General features: G+C 43.4%; 1 protein-coding gene across 1 annotated transcript in view; it reads left to right on the plus strand.

Annotated features, from left to right (window-relative positions):
- The window catches only part of kiaa0586 (KIAA0586 ortholog), a 56588-nt gene extending 37032 nt beyond the window's left edge, over positions 1 to 19556 (plus strand). The window contains exons 13-29 of the mRNA XM_040137447.1: positions 475 to 636; positions 723 to 930; positions 2090 to 2230; positions 2947 to 3077; positions 4375 to 4530; positions 5896 to 6080; positions 6204 to 6328; positions 6557 to 6753; positions 6840 to 6993; positions 7716 to 7875; positions 9117 to 9391; positions 10547 to 10599; positions 10746 to 10856; positions 10935 to 11106; positions 12084 to 12241; positions 12950 to 12989; positions 19495 to 19556. Of these exons, the coding sequence (XP_039993381.1) occupies positions 475 to 636; positions 723 to 930; positions 2090 to 2230; positions 2947 to 3077; positions 4375 to 4530; positions 5896 to 6080; positions 6204 to 6328; positions 6557 to 6753; positions 6840 to 6993; positions 7716 to 7875; positions 9117 to 9391; positions 10547 to 10599; positions 10746 to 10856; positions 10935 to 11106; positions 12084 to 12241; positions 12950 to 12989; positions 19495 to 19541 (2475 nt within the window). The 3' untranslated portion in view covers positions 19542 to 19556. The remainder of the gene's footprint in view (positions 1 to 474; positions 637 to 722; positions 931 to 2089; positions 2231 to 2946; positions 3078 to 4374; positions 4531 to 5895; positions 6081 to 6203; positions 6329 to 6556; positions 6754 to 6839; positions 6994 to 7715; positions 7876 to 9116; positions 9392 to 10546; positions 10600 to 10745; positions 10857 to 10934; positions 11107 to 12083; positions 12242 to 12949; positions 12990 to 19494) is intronic.
- Positions 19557 to 19683: the final 127 nt, after the last annotated feature.

The following is a 19683-nucleotide window of genomic DNA, read 5'->3' on the forward strand; positions in this document are numbered from 1 at the left end:
AACTTTGAATTCACTTTCCTAAGAAAAAAAAACAGCTTTAGAAGGCACTGAAAAGTCTCAGATTTAAATCGTTTCTAGTTTAAAAGTTTATAGCCTGTTATAAAATGTTTTTGTCTGTGACTTTAGCAAAAACTGTTTGGAAAATCTCGCGACCTCTGACCTACAGTAAAATTCATGTGTATCATACATAAATTATTGTTATTAAAAAATTAGTATCTTTAATTATTTTGGGTTAATCAAGCCGTCCATTCATCCATCCATTTTCTGCTGCTTATCCAGTTCCTGGTTGTGTTTAACGATTGATTAATTATATTATTAGGAATAACAGCTGGAAAAGACGGAAATGTGACATAAATGTCAGTAAAACCATGCTCTTATAATCCTTAAATTTTATTGCATGTGGTATTAAAAAGGCCTTAAATTTGATTTGGTGAACCTGCAGAAACACTGACATCTTCTTCTTCTTCTCCTCAGGCTGAGACGTCCTCTGAGAACGCTGCACTGATGCCACAGCTAAGGGCTGCAGGGAGCTCCGCCCACTCAGCGAGGGGGAAGCCAGTGAGCGCGCTCAGAGGGGCAGGAAGTAGGCCGACGGCGGGGAGAGTAGGCCGAGGACAGAGAGCTAGACACAGAGCGGTCAGGACTCTCATTGAACGATTTGACTGATTTGATCGATGATTCGCGGGTGATCAGTCTCTTCTATTGGTGATGTCTGTTTCAAGGTGCAGGGGGTGGAGCCTGGCAGAGTCCCAGGTGTTCTGCGAGACAGTGATCAGGTGGAGGGAGAGTCGTACCTGACGCGTCTGTACGGCAGAGCTCCGTATGAAGGTCTGAGACGAACCCTGAAGAAGAGTCCGTACCTTCGCTTCAGCTCACCTGCGTCACCGCTCAGCAGGAAGCCCCGCCCCCGCCTGGTGGAGAGCGTCAGAGGTTTTTTTTTGTTTTGATTTGTTTTTGTTTATTCAAGTTCACTCATTCACAGAATGTATAGAAACAAATCAGGACTAGTTTTCATTTCGTCTTAACCGGAGATCGCTGATGGACGATCTGACCACCTCCGGGTTGGTGGGCGCGAGAGACTAACTTTCTCTGTCACCACTCAGTTTAAATGTCGGCAAGGGTGATCTGTCATTGACCTGTATTTATGCTGATTTTATCCGACGTTGTTGTGATTTCTAAGAGTATTTATGAGCTGTGCTACAGTACGTTCACAATACAGCACTTTACTTTGTTCAGAACTGTGATACTTTTGGACAGATTTGACTTTATAAAAGTTCTATAAAAGTACACACACACACAGACTGCATTTAGAAAGTATTCAAAACCCTTCACTTTTTTCACGCTGTTCACTGTTGCAGTCATATGCTAAAATTTAAAAAAATAATTTTTCCCTCATCAATCTAAACTCAATATCCCACAATGATAAAGTAAACACAGAATTTTAGAAATTGTTTGGAATGTATCAAAAAGGAAAAACGGAAATGTCAAATTGACATAAGTATTCAGACACTTTGCTATGACACTAGAAATTTAGCTCAGGTGCCTCCTCTTTCTCTTGATCATCGTTGAGATGTTTCTACACCTTGACTGGAGTCCACCTGTGGTAAATTCAACTGACGGGACATGATGTGGAAAGACACACACCTGTATACATAAGGTCTCACAGCTGACAATGCACATCAGAGCAAAAAAAGCCATGAGGTTGAAGGAGCTGCCTGCAGAGCTCAGAGACAGGAAGGTGTAGGGGCTTCCCAGCCAAACTGAGCAATCAGGGCAGAAGGGCCTTGGTAAGAGAGATGACCTCTGGTTCAAGGTCAGTTTAAAGGTGCGTTACCAGATAATTCCAATACTCACCCAACCTTTCCCAGATTTAGCTGGTTTTTGATAAGTGACTGTGGCAACAGTTAAGCTGAACTATTAACATTCTCTCATCTTCAGACTCGAGAGAGAGACTCTTTGTATCTTTGCGTGAACATGTACATGTACCATATAACAGCAGCATCACTGACTGATTCCAGCTCTCCATGTCTCCCGTCTCCATCAAATAAAGGCAAATAAAGATTTAAAACTGTTTTCCTCTGTCGTTCAGGTGTGAAGGTGAAGTCCTGTAAGACTCAGACCGGTTTGGCTCCTACCCTCAGTCCGTCACCTGGTCGACCCCATCATCATCAAATGACCTCTGGTGACCCCACCACTAACACTTACTCTGTTCCCATGGCGATCCCACTGGGTCAGTTGACTCTTTATGTGTTATTTTGGTGTAAATATGAATCAGAAGTAAAACAGACAAGATGAGACAAAACAAACTAATGAACAGAACAATAAGAGGTAGGGACTGCATTACCCAGAAATCCAAGTGTCTCCTTTTATTAAATTAATAAAATAAGACCACCCCGTCTTAGTCTTTTATTTAGAAATATTAAAGTAAAATGTGGAGTGATGGAGCAGCTTTAACAATATTTTTACATTAAAAATATTATTTCTGTAGTTTAAATTGCTGCAGGCCAGTCTGCTGCTGTTTCTGAGACTATTTCAAAATAAAAGTGAATTAAAAATGGTAACAGAAAAACTATAATAACTAATAATAATATACAATATTTAACTAGAAGTAACTATTATGTTTAGTGAAAATAAAAAAAAATTGAAAAATATAATTGAATAAAAAATACAAAATAGTATAAAGTAGTGAAGCAAAAATATGAAATGATAAAATCTAAACTATAAAATAAAAGATGATTAACAACAAATACAATTAAAATATAAAATAGATCCTCAGAAAAGACGAAAAAATGGTTATATTTTAAAAAGAAGAAATTGTCAATATTTAAAAAAAGGAAGTTAAAAATTAAAGTAGAAAAGTTTAAAAAGAGAGAGAAATAAAATGTGTAAAAAAAGAGAAACTAGTAAAAAAATAAAAATAAAGTTAACCCCCTGTCCACTCCTCAGGTCGTCGCAGGAGGGACTCTTCCTTCAGGTGTGTCACAGGGCATCAGCAGGAAGTGACATCATCACCGACACCTCCGTCCAACTCTAGTGTGGTTGCCGTGGTCGATGGAGCACCCGAGCAACAGTCACAGGTGAGCTGGGTCTCCAAAGACCTTAACAACCAGTTCGTGCTGCTGGGCGGAGGTAACCGCCCACTAGTCATCAGCACACTGTGATTGGCTGAGCTCAGATCAACTCACAAGGCGGCCTGGGATCAGATTTGGTGGAAGGCTACGGGAAACAAGGCTGCAGGATGGGCGAGACACCAAATGTGGATCAATAATATACATGTACAGCTACATTCACAGGTTATACTGCTCACCCAGCTCAACGCACACACACACACACTCACTCAGTCACTCACTCCGCTAGTTTACTGTTAGCGTGGTAGCTAGAACTGTCAACACAACTTTCTGTCCTTAACTCACAGTTAGCAACATAAGTTTGTTTACACTCTCTTACCCTCCCACAGACAACCGACGGCCTCCTATTAGTGATCCGGTTTCTACGTCGAAACCGGATCAAATTCCTACTGGCTTGTTCAAGCTGGGGGGCTTCTTCTTGTGAGGGAGCTAGAGGAATGGCAATTTCCGCAGCTTGTTTTTTACACCTCCGAGTTTTTAAAAAACACAAAACACCATTGAAACCCATTTTCACGATATGGGGCCTTTTAAGCAGAAATGATGAGCGAAGCTGATGAACTCCTCTTCTTGTGGGTTTTGATTATTGATTCGTGTTTTGAATTTATTTATGTCATTTTTGGAGGAACCGTATCAGGTCTGGTCGGCTGATTTATACACAGCAGACTGATATAATGGCTGCTTTACATGAGATCTCTAACCAATCTAAATGCTGATGCACTGTAAAATAATGTAGTAATGTGGAGGTTAAAGGACCAGTGTGTAGGATTTAGTGGCCTGTAGTGGTGACGTTGCAGATTACAACCAAGTGAACACCGCTCCCCTGGCCCCTCCCTTTCCAAGTACGTAGGAGAACCTACGGTGGCCTTCAGGTAATGCAGAAAACATGAAAGGCCTTCTCTCTAGAGCCAGTGCTCAGTTTGTCCCTTCTGGGCTACTGTAGAAACATGGCAGTGCAAAATGGCGGCTCCATTGAAGAGGAACTCGCTCCCTATGTATCCCACAAGGATTCCTAGTTTAAGGTGATTAAACACTAATGAAAACGTCATTATGAATATTATGTTCCATTTCTGCCGATAGATCCCCTAAATCCTACACACTGGTCTTTTAAAACCATAAACACAGACCACCCGTATAACACAGTCCCACCACATGATGTGAGCATGCCATCAGGAGGAAGTAGGAGGCGTGCTGCTTTTACAGAGCACAACAGGTCAGAGGTCACTGACAGCTGTTGTTGTGCTGACAGGTAGAGGAGCGGCTGGTTGAGCAGCTGGATGCAGTTGAAGCTCCTCCTCCTCTTCCTCCACCAAACACTGTCATCGAGACGAAGAGCGAGGACGAGGAGGATGAGGAGAACGTCTTCCCTGGAGCTGACTTCCTATCTGTAGCTGATGTAGTCCAGGTAACCTTCATCTTCCTCCTCCTTCTGCTCATGTGTAAAAAGTGGTTTCAGCTGTCACTCAGCCGCAGTCCCACAGCTCCTCCTGCTGGACACTAACAGAAAACCACCTCCTGATCCAGACTCCACACTGAACACCATCCCACTGCTCAATTAAAAATCATCCATCCATCCATCCATCCATTCATCCATCTTTGGCCATTAATCCATCAAATTCAACATAAATTCAACTTGTCAAAGAATAGTGTCATGTGAATAACTCTATTTTAGAACCTGATAATTCTAAGGTGAAAATACACTATACATATTTATCTATTAATCTGCCAGTTATTTTCTCAGTTAAAGCGTCCTGTGGAGTTTCCTTGCATTTCCTTGTATTTCTTTCCTTGAAAAACATTTTCAGGGCTGATTTTTTAAAAATTATCCAGCACTGTTTACATCAACGTCTTCTCCTCTTCTATGCCTTTTGTGGTAAAATGCAGCATATCTTACCTCCACCTGTAGACTGTGCGTCACACTTGAATCATACGAACAAAACAGGCACCCAGTCGTACAAATATTGATCGGTAACTCCTACAGGACAAACCCCCCCTCAGGGAACCTTTAATTGAATAATTGTATAGCCAGTAAAGCATCAACAGTGAAAAACGCCAATCATAATTTCCTAGACCCCACAGTAATGTCATCAGATGCCTTGTTTTGTTTGACCAACAGTCTAAAAAGATATTCATTTTGCTTATGAGTAAAATGAGCAGAAGCAGCAAATTTTAACATTTGAAAAGCTGGAACCATTAAATTTAGGTATTTTTGATTGATAAATGATTAATAAATGATCAAAATAGTAACCAATTAACTATCTGAGGATCAAATAATCAATTCAGATCTAATTGTACTAACAAGTTGTCCTTTTGGACTTAAACTGAAGCAATTAGAACGTTTAGAAAATCATTAAATCACATTAACGGGGCCTATCGGTGCTACTAACCTCTCATCATTACCCAGTGTTGTACTTGGAAGTTCAGTTTCAAAGAACCTCAGTGGTCATGAGTATAAACTGGACAGTTTACTGCAGCTCAGATCAGGTGTTTTTACTGATTCTACCTTCTGACAGATTTTCAGCTTTTGCAGTCTGACCCACAGACTCTCTGGTCAGGAGGACAAACAGGAAGGACACTTTATTTTTTATCATATATAACTATAATGTTCTGTGTCATTTGTCAAGTCAAATGTCAAATAAACGTTTGTTACAGTTTCTGTCTTTTCATGTATTATTTTATTATATTTATGTTCAATGAATGGTCACATCTGAGAGTCTTAACCGTCTACATATCACAAACATGATCCATTTTTCCACTTCTCTCCCGTCAGGAGGAGGTGAGTGTGGTAGGTGAGGAGGCTGTGGAGTTGGATGGGGGTCCGTCTCCTCCTCCGGTCCTGTACCAGGGTCCAGTCTTCCCTCCCCAGGCCCGCTCTACCCTCCCTGGCCAGGATCAGGCCTCCATCCTGGACACCAACCAGCAGAGAGACGCTCTGGAGAACCGGCTGGTAGAATGGTGAGAAACTGGTTTGAACTGGACTGAAATGGACTGAGCTGGATTCTGGTGGTGCTGACAGCATGATGTAGCCCTTTTCTATACTAGTTGTTTCTAATTGTTTTTTTATTCTCTTCTATTCAGGGTGGAGCAGCAGCTGATGTCCAGGATGATCTCAGAGATGTACCGCCCCCCTCCCGCTGACCCCGCCCAGCACGTTTCCACCAACGAATCAGAGCTTGAGCAGCGGAGCGTCACCTCAGACATTGGTGAGTGGACAGACAGATGGACCAATCAGAACCGCTTTCGTCACATATTTACACACTCCGGACACAGTTTTAATAAAGATGCGTTTCCGTCTGGTCAGGCGCCGAAACTGAGCGAAAAGGATGAGTGTACAGATGAAACCGGCTTCATGTGGCTCTAGTCTCGGTCCAGGACTGTTGCTGATTTGTTTGTCTTTGTCATGTTTGTCATGGGAACTGTTGTGTGTTCAGTGGAGGCAGCAGGAGGTGGAGGTCTGCAGCTTTTTGTAGACTCCAACATGTCGGTGGACTCGGCTCTGATCAGGCAGCTGGTTAACGAGGTTCTGACAGAGACTGTGGCTCTAATGCTGGGACAGAGGGACGTACTGGCTACAGGACCAGAACCAGGACTGGAAGCACCAAAACCAGGACCGGCAGCACACCAGGAGGTACAAACAATCAGGACACAGAGATACTTCAGTCTTCGGTCTGTCTGTGTGTTCTGATCATAAACTGGATCCTGCTTTTGTTCCAGGCCAAACTGGTTCCTCTCATTCCTACACCAGTACCGACCCCTCCCCCGAGCCCAACCACTCCCGTTGGAGAGGCCACGCCCGTGACCACACCCCCTCCGTCTGAACCAACCAGCCTGCTGAACGAGGAGTCTCCTCAGCCAATCGCAGCCCCAGGTTAGAAGCAGCGGCAGCATTAGCATTGTTAGCAGTTGTGTTAGCAGTAGTATCTAGCATTAGCCTTCGCTTTACTTGCTGTATTAGCACAAGTAGTCATAGTAGTAAGTAGAGGTAGCTGCAATGTTAGCATTAGTAGTAGTAGTATTCATACTTTTGATGTTGGTATTATTAATAGTAGCAGTAGTGTTAGCTTTCATAGCAAAAGTAGCAACAGTGGCAGTTGTGTTAGCAGTAGTTTAGTATAGAAGCATCAGCAGTAGTGCAGCAGTAGAGATAGTAGCCGTAGCATTAGTATCTGTAAAACCATAAGCAGTTTAATTCTTTATCAGTACTGATAGTATTAGTAGTAATATTAGCTTTGATAGCAATAATATCAGTGATTAGAAGTATTATCAGCAGTAATGTACACAGTAGTTTCAGTGTCAGTGTAGTGGTAGTAGTTAGCAGAAGTAGGATATAGTAGCTTTAGCGGCAGTAGCTGTCCTGGCAATAGTAACATTACTGTTATGAGCATTAGTAGTAGTTTCAGTATATCAGTTGCAGGAGTTAACTCGATTAGCATCATCATCATCATCATCATCATCGTGTTTCTCAATTTCAAAGTTTTTCCTCCTGGAAAACGAGGTGTTGCATCTCAAGAGGTTTATAGTGTAATTTAAATGTGAAATAAATGAGTTGTAGCTGATAGCAGTCTGTTTCTCTCTTCACTGTGACCTCAGAGCCAGTGGCCACGCCCACACCCAGCCAAGACCCCGCCCCCTCCGCAGGAAGTCCGCCTGCCCTTCATCAGGCCCCGCCCCCTCTGCCCTGGGAAGATGCTGAGCTGCCATTGGACGAGGAGAGACCAGAGGAACACCCGGACACACACAGACAACCACTGTATGTTGCGGTGATATGAATATGAAGAAGTCAACCGTTAGTTTATGTCCACTACCTGTAAACTCCAGGTCTGTTTTACCTGGAGCAGCTCGCATCTCTGGACTTGAAAGTCACCTGTAAATGTATTTTAATGCCTCTGCCTTTTTTAATGTTTTGATTTCAAACTAATTTCTCATGATGCTAATGTTTAATGATGTTTCTCTCTCTGTTTATCTTCACACATACCGAGAAACGCTAGTTCAGTCCTGTTCTCATTTACACGTTTCTCTTTACAATCAGTATTTTATCATCAAATCAACATACATCAGCCAGTATTTACACCAGCAGCTCTGCTGTGCGATCGATGCTTAAAATGATAGACGACAGAAGGTTCAGCAGGTTGTCATGTTCAGGTACAGGCGCAAAACAAGTCACCATTGAAATGAGCTGCAAACATGGATTTATTCTGTAGGACAGGAAAAATGTCTATAAAAACAGCTCTAAACTCTGTTATATGTAAATCTGGCTGCTGGAGAACAGATTCTGAACCCGACCAAGCCTTGACTCAGCCGGACGCCTTAGACATTCAGCGTTAGCGTTGTGGCTTCAGTGTTAAAGGTGTTTTAGTTTTTGCTGTTGCTACATAGCCAACGTTAGCATTATCAGCTGTTTACTCACCAGTCTAGAAGAAACGTTGTGAGTTCATCATCAAGCTTCGTTCCTTTACTCACCAACAGCTTTCTCCAGAGGTGGAAAGCGACGCCAATGTTGACTCTGGCGTTGCTTCTTCCGCCGAGCGTGGTTTCTTGCCGGGAGTGGGTGGTGGTGGTGGTGGTCGCTCGCTAAGAGCTTCAGCCATCGTTGCGTTTACTGTTCTATTCATTATTCATCGTCAGACAGAAAGTGACGGGCCGGGGCTAGCTAGTTAGCATGCTAACTTCAGTAGATACCTCTGCAACGCCATACACAGACGTCTTTGACATAACGTCAAAACTGTTATTTCTTCACATTCTGTTGAGGAGCTTAATTCATTTTTGAATGTTTTAAACAAAGACTTACGTATAGCCCCTTTAAAGTCCGCGTGTGGGGCTATGGATGCACCTGTCAGTCAACCACAGTATCTTAAACCCTGATGATCAGACTTTAATGAAAGTGGGAATGATGTGTATCGTTATTTTGTTTTGGCATTTTCAGAAACTTGTGATAAAGAGTTATTGAAGCAGATGACGGATTCTGCGTTCGGACTGTCTCTCCTCCTACAGGGTGATGTCAGTAGCAGAGGACGAGCCTCCTCTCTCCTCCCCCCTTCCTCCTCCTCCGCTCTCCCTCCCTCCTGCTCCCTCCTCGTCCTCTCCCCACCCTGGTTCTGACCCAAGACCGGCGTCCCCGTCCAGCTCCTCAGGGGACTCCAGCTCCAGTAGTCCCAGTAGCTCCAGTAGCAGCAGCATTACAGTGACGGCAGGGACTGATGCAGCACTGAAACACATCTCAGAGGGAGAACTGCTCATCAGTGTCAACCAGCGGGCTGCCACGACAGGTATCATCGTCGTCGTCGCACCTACATTTCCTCTCCGTTCTCAAAGTAAACCGAAAAACATTTAACATAAACTACGAAAGGACAAAACTTTTAAACTTCATGTTAAATAATCCCGAGGCAGTGGTTCCCAACATGGGGTCAGGACCGCTCGGTGAGCCCAGACCTAAATCTGAGGGTTCACAAGCGGCTTAGGGGGATAAAAGATGGGGAACAGCTGGCCTAACGCCTGTTTTCACGGTGGTAAATAAGCGATTGCATCTGATAATTCTGCGATCTTGTGACCCAGTCACAACAGAAAGTGGCACAATGAAATTCATCAGAGCATCTCTGGAAATACCTCAACAGCTACTGGCTGGAGTGTGATGAAATGTGGTCCAGATTATCTGTGTTCCCCTCAGGATGAACTGGAGAGATTTTGGACTCAGCCTTAGTCTGCTTTTGGAATTAGCTCCACCTTTTCAGCTTCAAACATGCCACCGCTGGTCTTTCTGTCATACTGCCTTGAAACTGGAGATCTAAATGTGATGATCTGATATACAGTGCATTCAGAAAGTATTCAGACCCCTTCGCTTTTGTCACATTTTGTTGTGTTGAAGCATGATGCTCAAATCATTTAAATTCATTTTTTACCTCAATGCAGCAGAAAATGTTTTCGTAGCCTTCCCCAGATCTGTCTCGACACCTTCCTGTCTATGAGCTCTGCAGGCAGCTCCTTCAACCTCATGGCTTGGTTTTGCTCTGATGTGCATTGTCAGCTGTGTGACCTTATGTGTCACATAAGGTCACACATCCTCAGCTGTGAGACCTTATGTGTACAGGTGTGTGTCTTTCCACATCATGTCCCGTCAGTTGAATTTACCACAGGTGGACTCCAGTCAAGGTGTAGAAACATCTCAAAGATGATCAAGAGAAAACGGAGGCACCTGAGCTAAATTTCTAGTGTCATAGCAAAGTGTCTGAATACTTATGTCAATTTGACATTTCAGTTTTTCCTTTTTGATACATTTCCAAAAATTTGTCATTGTGGGGAACTGAGTGCAGATTGATGAGGGAAAACATGAATTTCAATGGTTTTAGCATGATGCTGTGAAAACAGTGAAGGGTCTGGAAACCTCCTGGGTGCGTTGTGCGTCAGTGTCTGTCTCTCTCTCACAGAGGAGGACGCCGTCTGCAGTTTCTCCAGCTCTCTACAGGAGCTGCAGGACATGGTGAGAAACACTCAACATGCTTTTATGAAGTGTTGTTTGTCCCTCGCTGACCAACACTAAGAGTAGCAGCACTGCAGTTGTGGTGGTGGTGGTGGTAGTAGTACACGCTTCAGTAGTACCTGTCTGTCTGTGTGTCCCTCCTGCAGGACTATGACTCCCCCAGTGAAGGACAGGTCAGAGGTCGTGACCTCCTGCTGACCCTGCTAACCAAGATGGAGCAGGGAGTCACACACCGAGGAGAGAGACCACAACCAGAGGTACACAACACACACGCACACAACAGACACACACACACCCTCACACGGTGACCTTTGACCTGCTGTGTGTGTGCTCAGGGCTCCTGGGGGAGGGAGGAGCGTGATCATGAGGAGGAGGTGAGTGTGGGAGAGGTGACAGACGATCAGACTACAAAACCTCTCAGGACTACACATCCCAGGAGCGACAGTAAGAGTACGGCAGCCCGGCGGGGCCAAACCTCCTCACCTGGACAGATCAGTCAGTGTGCAGGTATGACCGCCTTCAGACACGGCTGAGGGCAAAACATCTGCACAATAATCCTGTGGCTTTTGTTTTGTTTCCTGTGCCGGTTTCTGCTCTGACGTTTTCTGCGAACCACTGACGCTTACCGAACCTGTCGCCAATCACTGTCAGCGGCATTAAATCCTGCCGCAGCACAATTTTTAAGTTTAGCAGCACATTCCCTAAAAGTTCAAGTTTATGAGCTGCGGTTTGACTGATTTGCAGAGTTGTGAATTGTTAGTTAAATATTCTGACGTTTCAACAAAGAAATCAGTGGCTGAGTGACTCGTGAAAAATAATGTGGGAGATTTTGTGAAAAACGTCTAAACTCCCGTGACCAGATTACTGCTGTAAACAGATAATACACAATATAAATGGCCTTCTTAGTATTGCACAATACTACTGGCTGTTTCGACCACATCACAGCAGAGCTGCTGTGAGCCAGTAGGAGTCAGGGGTCAGTTCATTCATTCTTTGAATAATTTAGGTCATTGTTATTATTACGAATGAATATTAAACTGCAATTAGTGATTTTTTTCCTTTCTCAATTTGTTTTGAGCAGGACAGTCTGCAAAAATCTGACATATTATCAGGTTACAAAAGAGTTTGTGTCTAACGGGATCAAACAGCTGCTTGTTTCCACATCCAGTCCAAGTCCAGTATTCCCTCTGGTTTAGCTCTGTTAGCGCCGCTTCATCTCTCTCTTTTCATTTCCTGTCGTATCTCTAATGAAGGCAGAAAATCCCCCCATAACCCTCCTTCATTCATATTCTGGATGTGGTTATTCGTGACTCCAACAGGATCCAGGTTCCTAGAAACCTGGATCAGATGTTTACAGCCACAGAATCCTGGTTTCTGTCTCAGTACTCCAGGTGGTACATCCAGGTTTCTGAAACCAGGATGAGATGCTTAGAGAAACCTGATCATAACCAGGACACTCTCTGACCTTCTCTCTGTTTCTTCAGATGTGTCAGAAGTCAGTTTTGAAGCGACCAATCAGGGCTCGTTTACCATGGGCGACCTGATGGCGGAGCCACTCGGTACACTGACCTCTGACCTCCAGACCGACCTGTCGCTGTCTCCTCCTCTTCCCCACCTGGACAATACACCTGCTGCAAGACAGGTGAGACGCACACACACATTTTAAATAATAACTAACACTCCTCATAATGGGACGCCCCCCCCTTCTCCAGCTCTGTTTTTGAGGAAACACTGTGACACTCGTCCTCGTTAAAAAACCTCGTTAGTTTGGAGCAGACTCCAAGTAAACGTTCAGTAAAGGTTCAGTAAAGGTTCAGTAAACGTTAAATAGGTTAGACCTGGACGTCTCCGTCAGGTTGGGCGAGATCAAAGTTGGGAAAACGGGGGAGATTTGAAAACTATCCTGTCTCAGATTAATCTACAGCAGCACATTGTATTCTGTCTGCTTGTCATTTCTTTTGCATGTAAACTGTTAATCTGTGAAGAAAAGAGTAAGTAAAGCTGTCAAATACATATAGTGAAGTCAAAAGGACAATATTTGACTCTGAATTGTTGTCAAGCAGAGGTGGAAAGTTGGCCAAACTGGAAACACTCGAGGAAAACTCAAGTACCTTTAGTCAATACTTACGTAAATGTACATAGTTACATTCCACACTACATCACAACACCTTCAAATGAAGCCAGTTGTGTAGTTAAAGGTGGGGCCACCCACCCAGACACCGCTACACCACTGGTTTCACCTGCCGTCTAGTTGACACGCACAGGCAGGGAGTTAATGTTGTGTTACTGTAGTGGTGTTAGAGCTTTCTTTAATGTGTGTGTGTGTGTGTGTGTGTGTGTGTTTGTTCAGGTTGGTCCCATCCTGGTTAGAGAGTTCGACAGACAAACGGGTAAGAAACTCACAGTTTTTATTGTTTTTCTGTTGAGAAAGAAGCAAAAACATCTTGCAGGGTCTCACTCACTTGTCCTTAGAGCCAGAGCACATTTGTGTCTTTCATGTTACACACGTGTCGGTCAGACTTTCTGGTGTGTATGAACTGTTGTTACCTGATGGGCTGATTTTTCTTAATTCCTTTTTTCATTCAGATTCAACCAACCACTCAGTAATCATAATAAGATCCATTGATTTATGAAATTAAGATTTACAGAAAATAAATTTTAATGTTTAACTGAAAAATGAATTATTAGAAAATCCAAATAATAATTAAAATAAATCCCCTTTATTTTTCACCACAAACTAGAATACATATCAGCTTATACACAGTTTGACCTACATTCTGCATTTTTTAAATTTATTATTCTTTTGATTGCTTTGTATTTTACTAATTTACAGAATCTGAATTACTTGAGTGTTTGAAGCACACGACTTTATTTTTGACTCAATCACGTTTAAGTCCACACAAAAACAAACCAACCTGCAGATGAACTGCACATCGTCATCCGGGCACCAGGGGGCGACACGTCTCTTTAGTTCTACTGACTGGTTCCAATCAAAGCTCTATCAAACCACGGCTCACCAACTGTCCCTTTCCCAGTCAGCGTAACTGGTTTAACTGGTCAGAATCACTAAAAATCAGCCCAGCACTCAGACTGATTTTTGTCTCTGTAGCTTGAATCTTAAGGTTGTGTTTATTTTCACTCTTTAATAATAAGGTTTGTTTATATCAAATCCTAATTATACAACCTAATTATATAAAACCACTTGTACCTGCCAGTGACTGCAAAACAATAAAAGAGTTAGAAAAACTCAGTGGCCTGTAAAAGTCAGACCAGGTAGCATGAACAAAAATGAGGGAAAAGTGCAGAATACCGAGGAAAAGATGATCTTCACAGTAAAAAATGTCAAATATTTGTACCTAAAAACATATGAACATGAGCTGCTGTAGAGAAAAAGAGCAAAGTTACCCTTATTAAACACACACACGCAGTTAAAGCGTCATTGTGTGTGTGTGTGTGTGTGTGTGTGTGTGTGTGTCTAGCTCCACACTGACTCCACACATCCAGCCGCTCTGTCACCACATCTCCATACATGGTAATGTTTACACTGACCGAGCTGTTTTAGTGTATTGTTACACTGTGTGTGTGTGTGTGTGTGTGTGTGTGTGTGTGTGTGTGTGTGTGTGTGTGTGTGTGTGAACATGCTGACAGTTGAATCCTCAGTGTGTGTGTTGAGTGCACAGACTCAGTATGTTAAAATAATCTTCACCATAATCGCAGCAGTAACAGGAGCAGTTTGGTTCGCTGCAGTTTCAGCCGTGGTGTTAGAGCTGAAACGAACTCTTATTTTCACAGGCACTGAATCTGCCGGTTGTTTTCGTGGGGAACTGATTAACTCTTTGTGCAATAAAACGTCAGAAAATAGCGAAACATTCTCAGTGTGGCGTCTTTAAACGTCTTGTTTTGTTCGACTAACAGTTTAAAACCCAGAGATTCGGTTTACGATGCTGGAAAACTGAAAATCGGAGACACTGGAGTTTGGTTTGATAAATGCCTAAAAATATTCACTGGGTGATTGAAAAAGGGTGGAGATAAATGTTCCCTCAGTCTACGCACTGATGAATTGACTCATTAATTGACTCGTTGCATCGGCTCTTCTGGGATGAAGAGCAGCTCCTCACTAACTCTTCACCGAATGAAATGATGAACAATCCTGGGAACAAGACACTGCAACACAGACGGCAGAGGTATGCGTTCCTCCCCGTGTGGTTCCGTGCTGGATTGGTTAACGGGACAGATGTCCCGCCGATGAGTAGCTCTGATTGGACAGACTCCGCACGTGTTTCTGACCAAAACGCTGCAGCTGGGTGAGTGGAGCAACTGTCACGGCGTCGCTGCCTCGCTCTGACTCCAGCAGGTCCGGGTTGGCGAGTTCTGCTCACAGCAACACCGAGACGCTACAGCAGCCGTCCCGTAGAAAGTGTAATCCTCCTCTCGTCGTCCTACTCCGTGTCTGACGTGTTCCTACTTTGCAGGGCACATTCTTCATTTATAACTGATATGCGGACTTTCCAGCGCTGATGGTCCAATGAGAGCGCACATCTGAGCGGTGTGTCTGGGCGTTGCGCTGTGGCTTCCACTCTAACCTTATGCCAAACTTCCGAGAGGCTTTGGTGACACTCGTGCCTGATAATTACCTGCATTCTCAGCTGAGCCTTCAGACACCGCAGCCTGCGCGCGCAGTGCTACGTGGCGGCTGAGCGGCGAAGCTCTGTCATCACACCTTCACTTCAGCACCTGAACACACAGCGCCGGGAAGGATTCCCAGATGGTAAACATTAGATCCTAAAGCGCAGGAGTGGGCAGAGATATCAGGTTAGGCTCAGGGATGAGGTTCAGGTTGAGGTTAGAGGAAATGCATATCAACGGGGAAACAGACCTCACTTCCCCCAGAATCCTCTCCTGAGCGTTGGAATCTAACAATAACCATTCACAGATCACTCTGCGATTTTATCGCTATTAAAACTCGAAAACTAATTAACTTTAATGGAAACCAGTGCGGATCTGTGTCTCATTATGATGCATGAGCTCTGTTGAGCAAGTTTCAAGTCTCTGCGTGCTAAACTGGTACCGCTGGGACCCTGGAAGGTAGGAAAACACATTTAAAAATCACGGCTCCACTTGCATCGATTGGGAAATGGTTGTTAGTAATGTAGGTTGCGAACACAGATGATTTAGCGGGATGACTTTGCAAAACCACAGGTACTAAGATCACGGAACTATCAGCTGTTGCCACAGGTTTACTGCTGTGAGACTGGAGGCCTGAGGACAGTGGTTCCAAGCCCTAAAATGAAGCAACGTCCACCCCTGGGACATGACTCATGATCAGTTTGACTAAAGAATGATTTCTGTTGTGGACCTAAGTTCAAATCGGGCTAAAGGACTGTAGTGTAACAAGCAGATCGAACTGGGGATTTAAAATGTAGAAACTCGGTGGAGGTGATCGTCATCATCCTCCTTGGAAAAATCTTTATGTTTAACACCAACATGGAGAAAAACTTGAATGAAACACTGAATGATTTAAACCTGCGAAACAACATCACGTACGAGACATCTGCTGACAGATGGGAAAAACTAGGACTGGCAGAGGGCCGGTGATAAACTGATGCAATCAACCGAAATATTAGACTTACATGAATGTGGTTTGGTGGAGACTTTTCTTCTCTTCACCATTACTGCGCATTCCGTTTTAATTATTCACATTTTTAGGTTTAGCTTCATGATTAGAGTAGTTGAAGGAAGAAAATACATTTTTCACTGTAATAAAGAATAAAGATAAATGTGCTCTTATGAGAGGGAGTGGAAGCGGGATTTTTTTTAAGTGATTTTTTTTTTGTCCTCGGATTGTTTCACATGAAGGAGTTTTAGTCCTGAAAGGGGCGAAAGTGTTTAACAAGCAGTAGGAAACAATTTCAGAAAAGTCAGAAAAATGAAACATTAATATAATTTCTCTTCTTTCAGAATCAGATTTATTGGACAAGTGTGTGTTTGCACACACAAGGAATCTGACTCCAGTTTTTAGTTGAGAAACAGACAAACAGCTAAAAACAAGGATGAGGAAGCAGAAGGAAGATAGTTAAACATTTAACTGTTCCGTACACACACGCAGGTGAAAGAATAGATGCGTACATAAATGTATATATAAAATCAACAATGAAGGGCATCATTCAGTTTCTATATACAAGGCAAACTGTTTGTGTTAATTGTAGAGCTGCGACTAACAATTTTCATCACCAGTCAATCTGCTTATTATTTTCTCGGTGAATTGTTTTGTCTAATAAATGTCAGAAAACAATGAGCCTGCTAAAGGTTCCCCCAACTTCGCGTCGACTATCTCAGGACCGACGGTGCGAAACCCGAAAACGTTCCGTTCACCGTCTCGCTCTGTGACAAGTGTCAGACCCTCACGGCTGAGAAGAGGGACTTTTGGCATTTTGCTTGAAAAATGACTAAAATAAATCATCGTTTATGAAAATAGCTGCCACTTAATTTTTTGTCGATCGTCTAATTGATTCATTAAATAATGGTTGCAGCTCTAGTAAATGATAAAAAATACTGTAGTGCTGACTAAATGTTGAATAAGTAATGTAATAAATTACTTTATATACATACAGCAGGTTGTTATACAGGAGATGCATCTACTGTATAACAAGCGGCTTAGACCGATATTTGACGGTTTGTCGTCCCTTTAATCAATCTTCCCGTAACGCCTCAGATCTCCGTTTTCCCTCCGGGCTCTTCTCCCCCGTGGAGGATGATGTGTAGATGAACTTCACTGGGTCGTCGTCTCGTCTGAGTCGACCTGAAGGGCTGCAGTTTTAATGTAAACAGGAAGTATGAGGGGGATCAGAGTGTTTGGATGAGAGTCAGGATGTGAAGTCAATAAACACACACACACAGATCCTTTACTAAAACAACAGAGAGGAGGGGGCGTAGGCAGTCATATAGAGAGCTCACACACAGTCAGTGATGTGTTTCAGTGTTTACTTTACCTCTGAACACACACACACACACACACACACACACACACACAGGCTCCCTGTTCTCAGATGAACTGAACCTCAGTGTTTCTCACACGTCCATACCTTCACACCGACTCAGTTCACATTCACTCGGTTATGAGTAGGGATGTGTCACTATCAAATTCTCAAAATTACAATTATTGGGGCCAAAAATATCACCAGAATCTTCGAACCAAAGTCCTGCACGGGTCCAGTTCTGCAAAGCCGCACCCACAGGCTCAGTACCACAACAGACCCGTTACCCCCAGTTATCTCTCCATCAAAGCCAGACCTGAGCCAGCCTGTACTTAAACACACCGGCCACACAGCCACTCGCTTTAGAACTCATCCAGATTCTGTTGGATGACGGCTGGACGTAAAGTACTGTCCCATTCAGAGGTGGGAAGCACTCGCTCAGGCCGCTCCCAGCTGTGGATGCAATGCAAAGCGACGCAAAGACAACCGATTTTGCGGCGATCGTCTGTTGCTGCCAGTCGGCTGGATTCTCCGTGAATTGAGGGGTGAGAAGTGTCGTTGGGGTCTACCAAAAAAAAAAATCATGGCAGCTCATTAGGATTGATAAAATGACGCTAGTTTCAAAAAAGCTGCGCCTTTATTTTCATTTCTGGTTTATTTTTTTTGATTCTCGTGTTTATTTCACCCGCTGCCTGCCCACATGTGGTTCATTTTTACCTGCTCCTGTACCCGTGAATTAACATAAATATACTTTTTACCCTTTTCACATAATTTTTGTGGGGAACCTAACAGCTAATTTCTCTGTCGATTGAACGGTAATTTAAATTTAGACTAGTCGACTAGTCTAGAAGTAAGAAAACAGTCAAAATTTAGCCCATTTTAATGGGGAATTACGCATTCCACATTAGTGTCAGATCCATTAAGTCCTGTAAGTGGTGAGACGGAGTCGGTGTGGATCAGATTTGCGCCATCGCATCCCCCAACACCTTGTCTCTGGTTTGTGGTTTGTCCCCCCTAGGACCGTCTAGTCTTAACGATCTGGTCCTTGTCAAAGTGGTTCAGATCTTTACACCTGCACATTTCTCCCACATCCAACACGTTGACTACGAGAACTGACCGTTCACTCAAGGTCTGATAAATCCCAGAGCTCGACACGAGCTGCCGTTACGAGATAATCGGCGTTCTTCGCTTCATCTGTGACTGGTCAGAACGTTCTGAATCTTTGGTGTTTACACTGTCACTTCAGTTGTCAGAGCAAGAATTAAGGAAAATCAGTCCAGTTTTATTGATTTTCAGAAAGCATTTGATTGGGTAAATAGACTAAATGGAGTCGTTCTTCGATGAATTGTTAAGTTTTATGCCACTGAGTCTGTTAATGGAGCGACTTCACGAGTTTAGAACAGGATGGTTTCTCCAACTGTCTGCTGTGAGGGGAGGAGATATGTAGTCACCAATACTGTTCCGTCTTCTGTTTAGACCCATGGCTCAGCTTTTTTTATGTTAAATCTTTTGAGCTATAAAGTAGATGATCTGATTGTTAGTAAACTCCGCCATGCTAATGATATCATTGTACTGGCAGAGTGCGAAGAAGATCTAATGGAGAAATGGAGACTAATGGTAAATTAGGATAAAACACAAATAGCACATCTCAGGCCAAAATCAGTTGCAAGGAGTGCAGCTACTTTTGATCTTGGTTCGACAGTGCCGTCATACGTGAGCAGGATAAATAATTACGTTTTATTTTGGATGATCATCTGACTTCTTAAATAGTTTATTAGTGTTTTTGTGAGCGCAGCAGGAAGAGCTCTGGGATCAGTGCTGGGCAAAGTCAGACTATGTAAAGATCTGGGATTCTGTGTTTAAAACTGTATCAGCCTTGTGCATGTGTCCTGTTTCAGATCCGGTTTCTGTCTGGCTTTAGGATGTTCAGTGAACAGCTGCATTGTAAAACAGCTCATCACCGAGTGATTCGATATTTTTTAAACTGACACCAGTTTTGGCGTCAGTGGTGCTAAAGGATGGGAACATCCAACCGTCAGACTTCTGTACGTGCCTGAACAACGGCGGACATTTAGCATGGACACTGGACGGGATTGGTGAGGGGAAATTT

The sequence above is a fragment of the Xiphias gladius genome, chromosome 10, assembly GCF_016859285.1.
Source record: "Xiphias gladius isolate SHS-SW01 ecotype Sanya breed wild chromosome 10, ASM1685928v1, whole genome shotgun sequence".
In the NCBI taxonomy this organism is placed as follows: Eukaryota; Metazoa; Chordata; class Actinopteri; order Istiophoriformes; family Xiphiidae; genus Xiphias; species Xiphias gladius.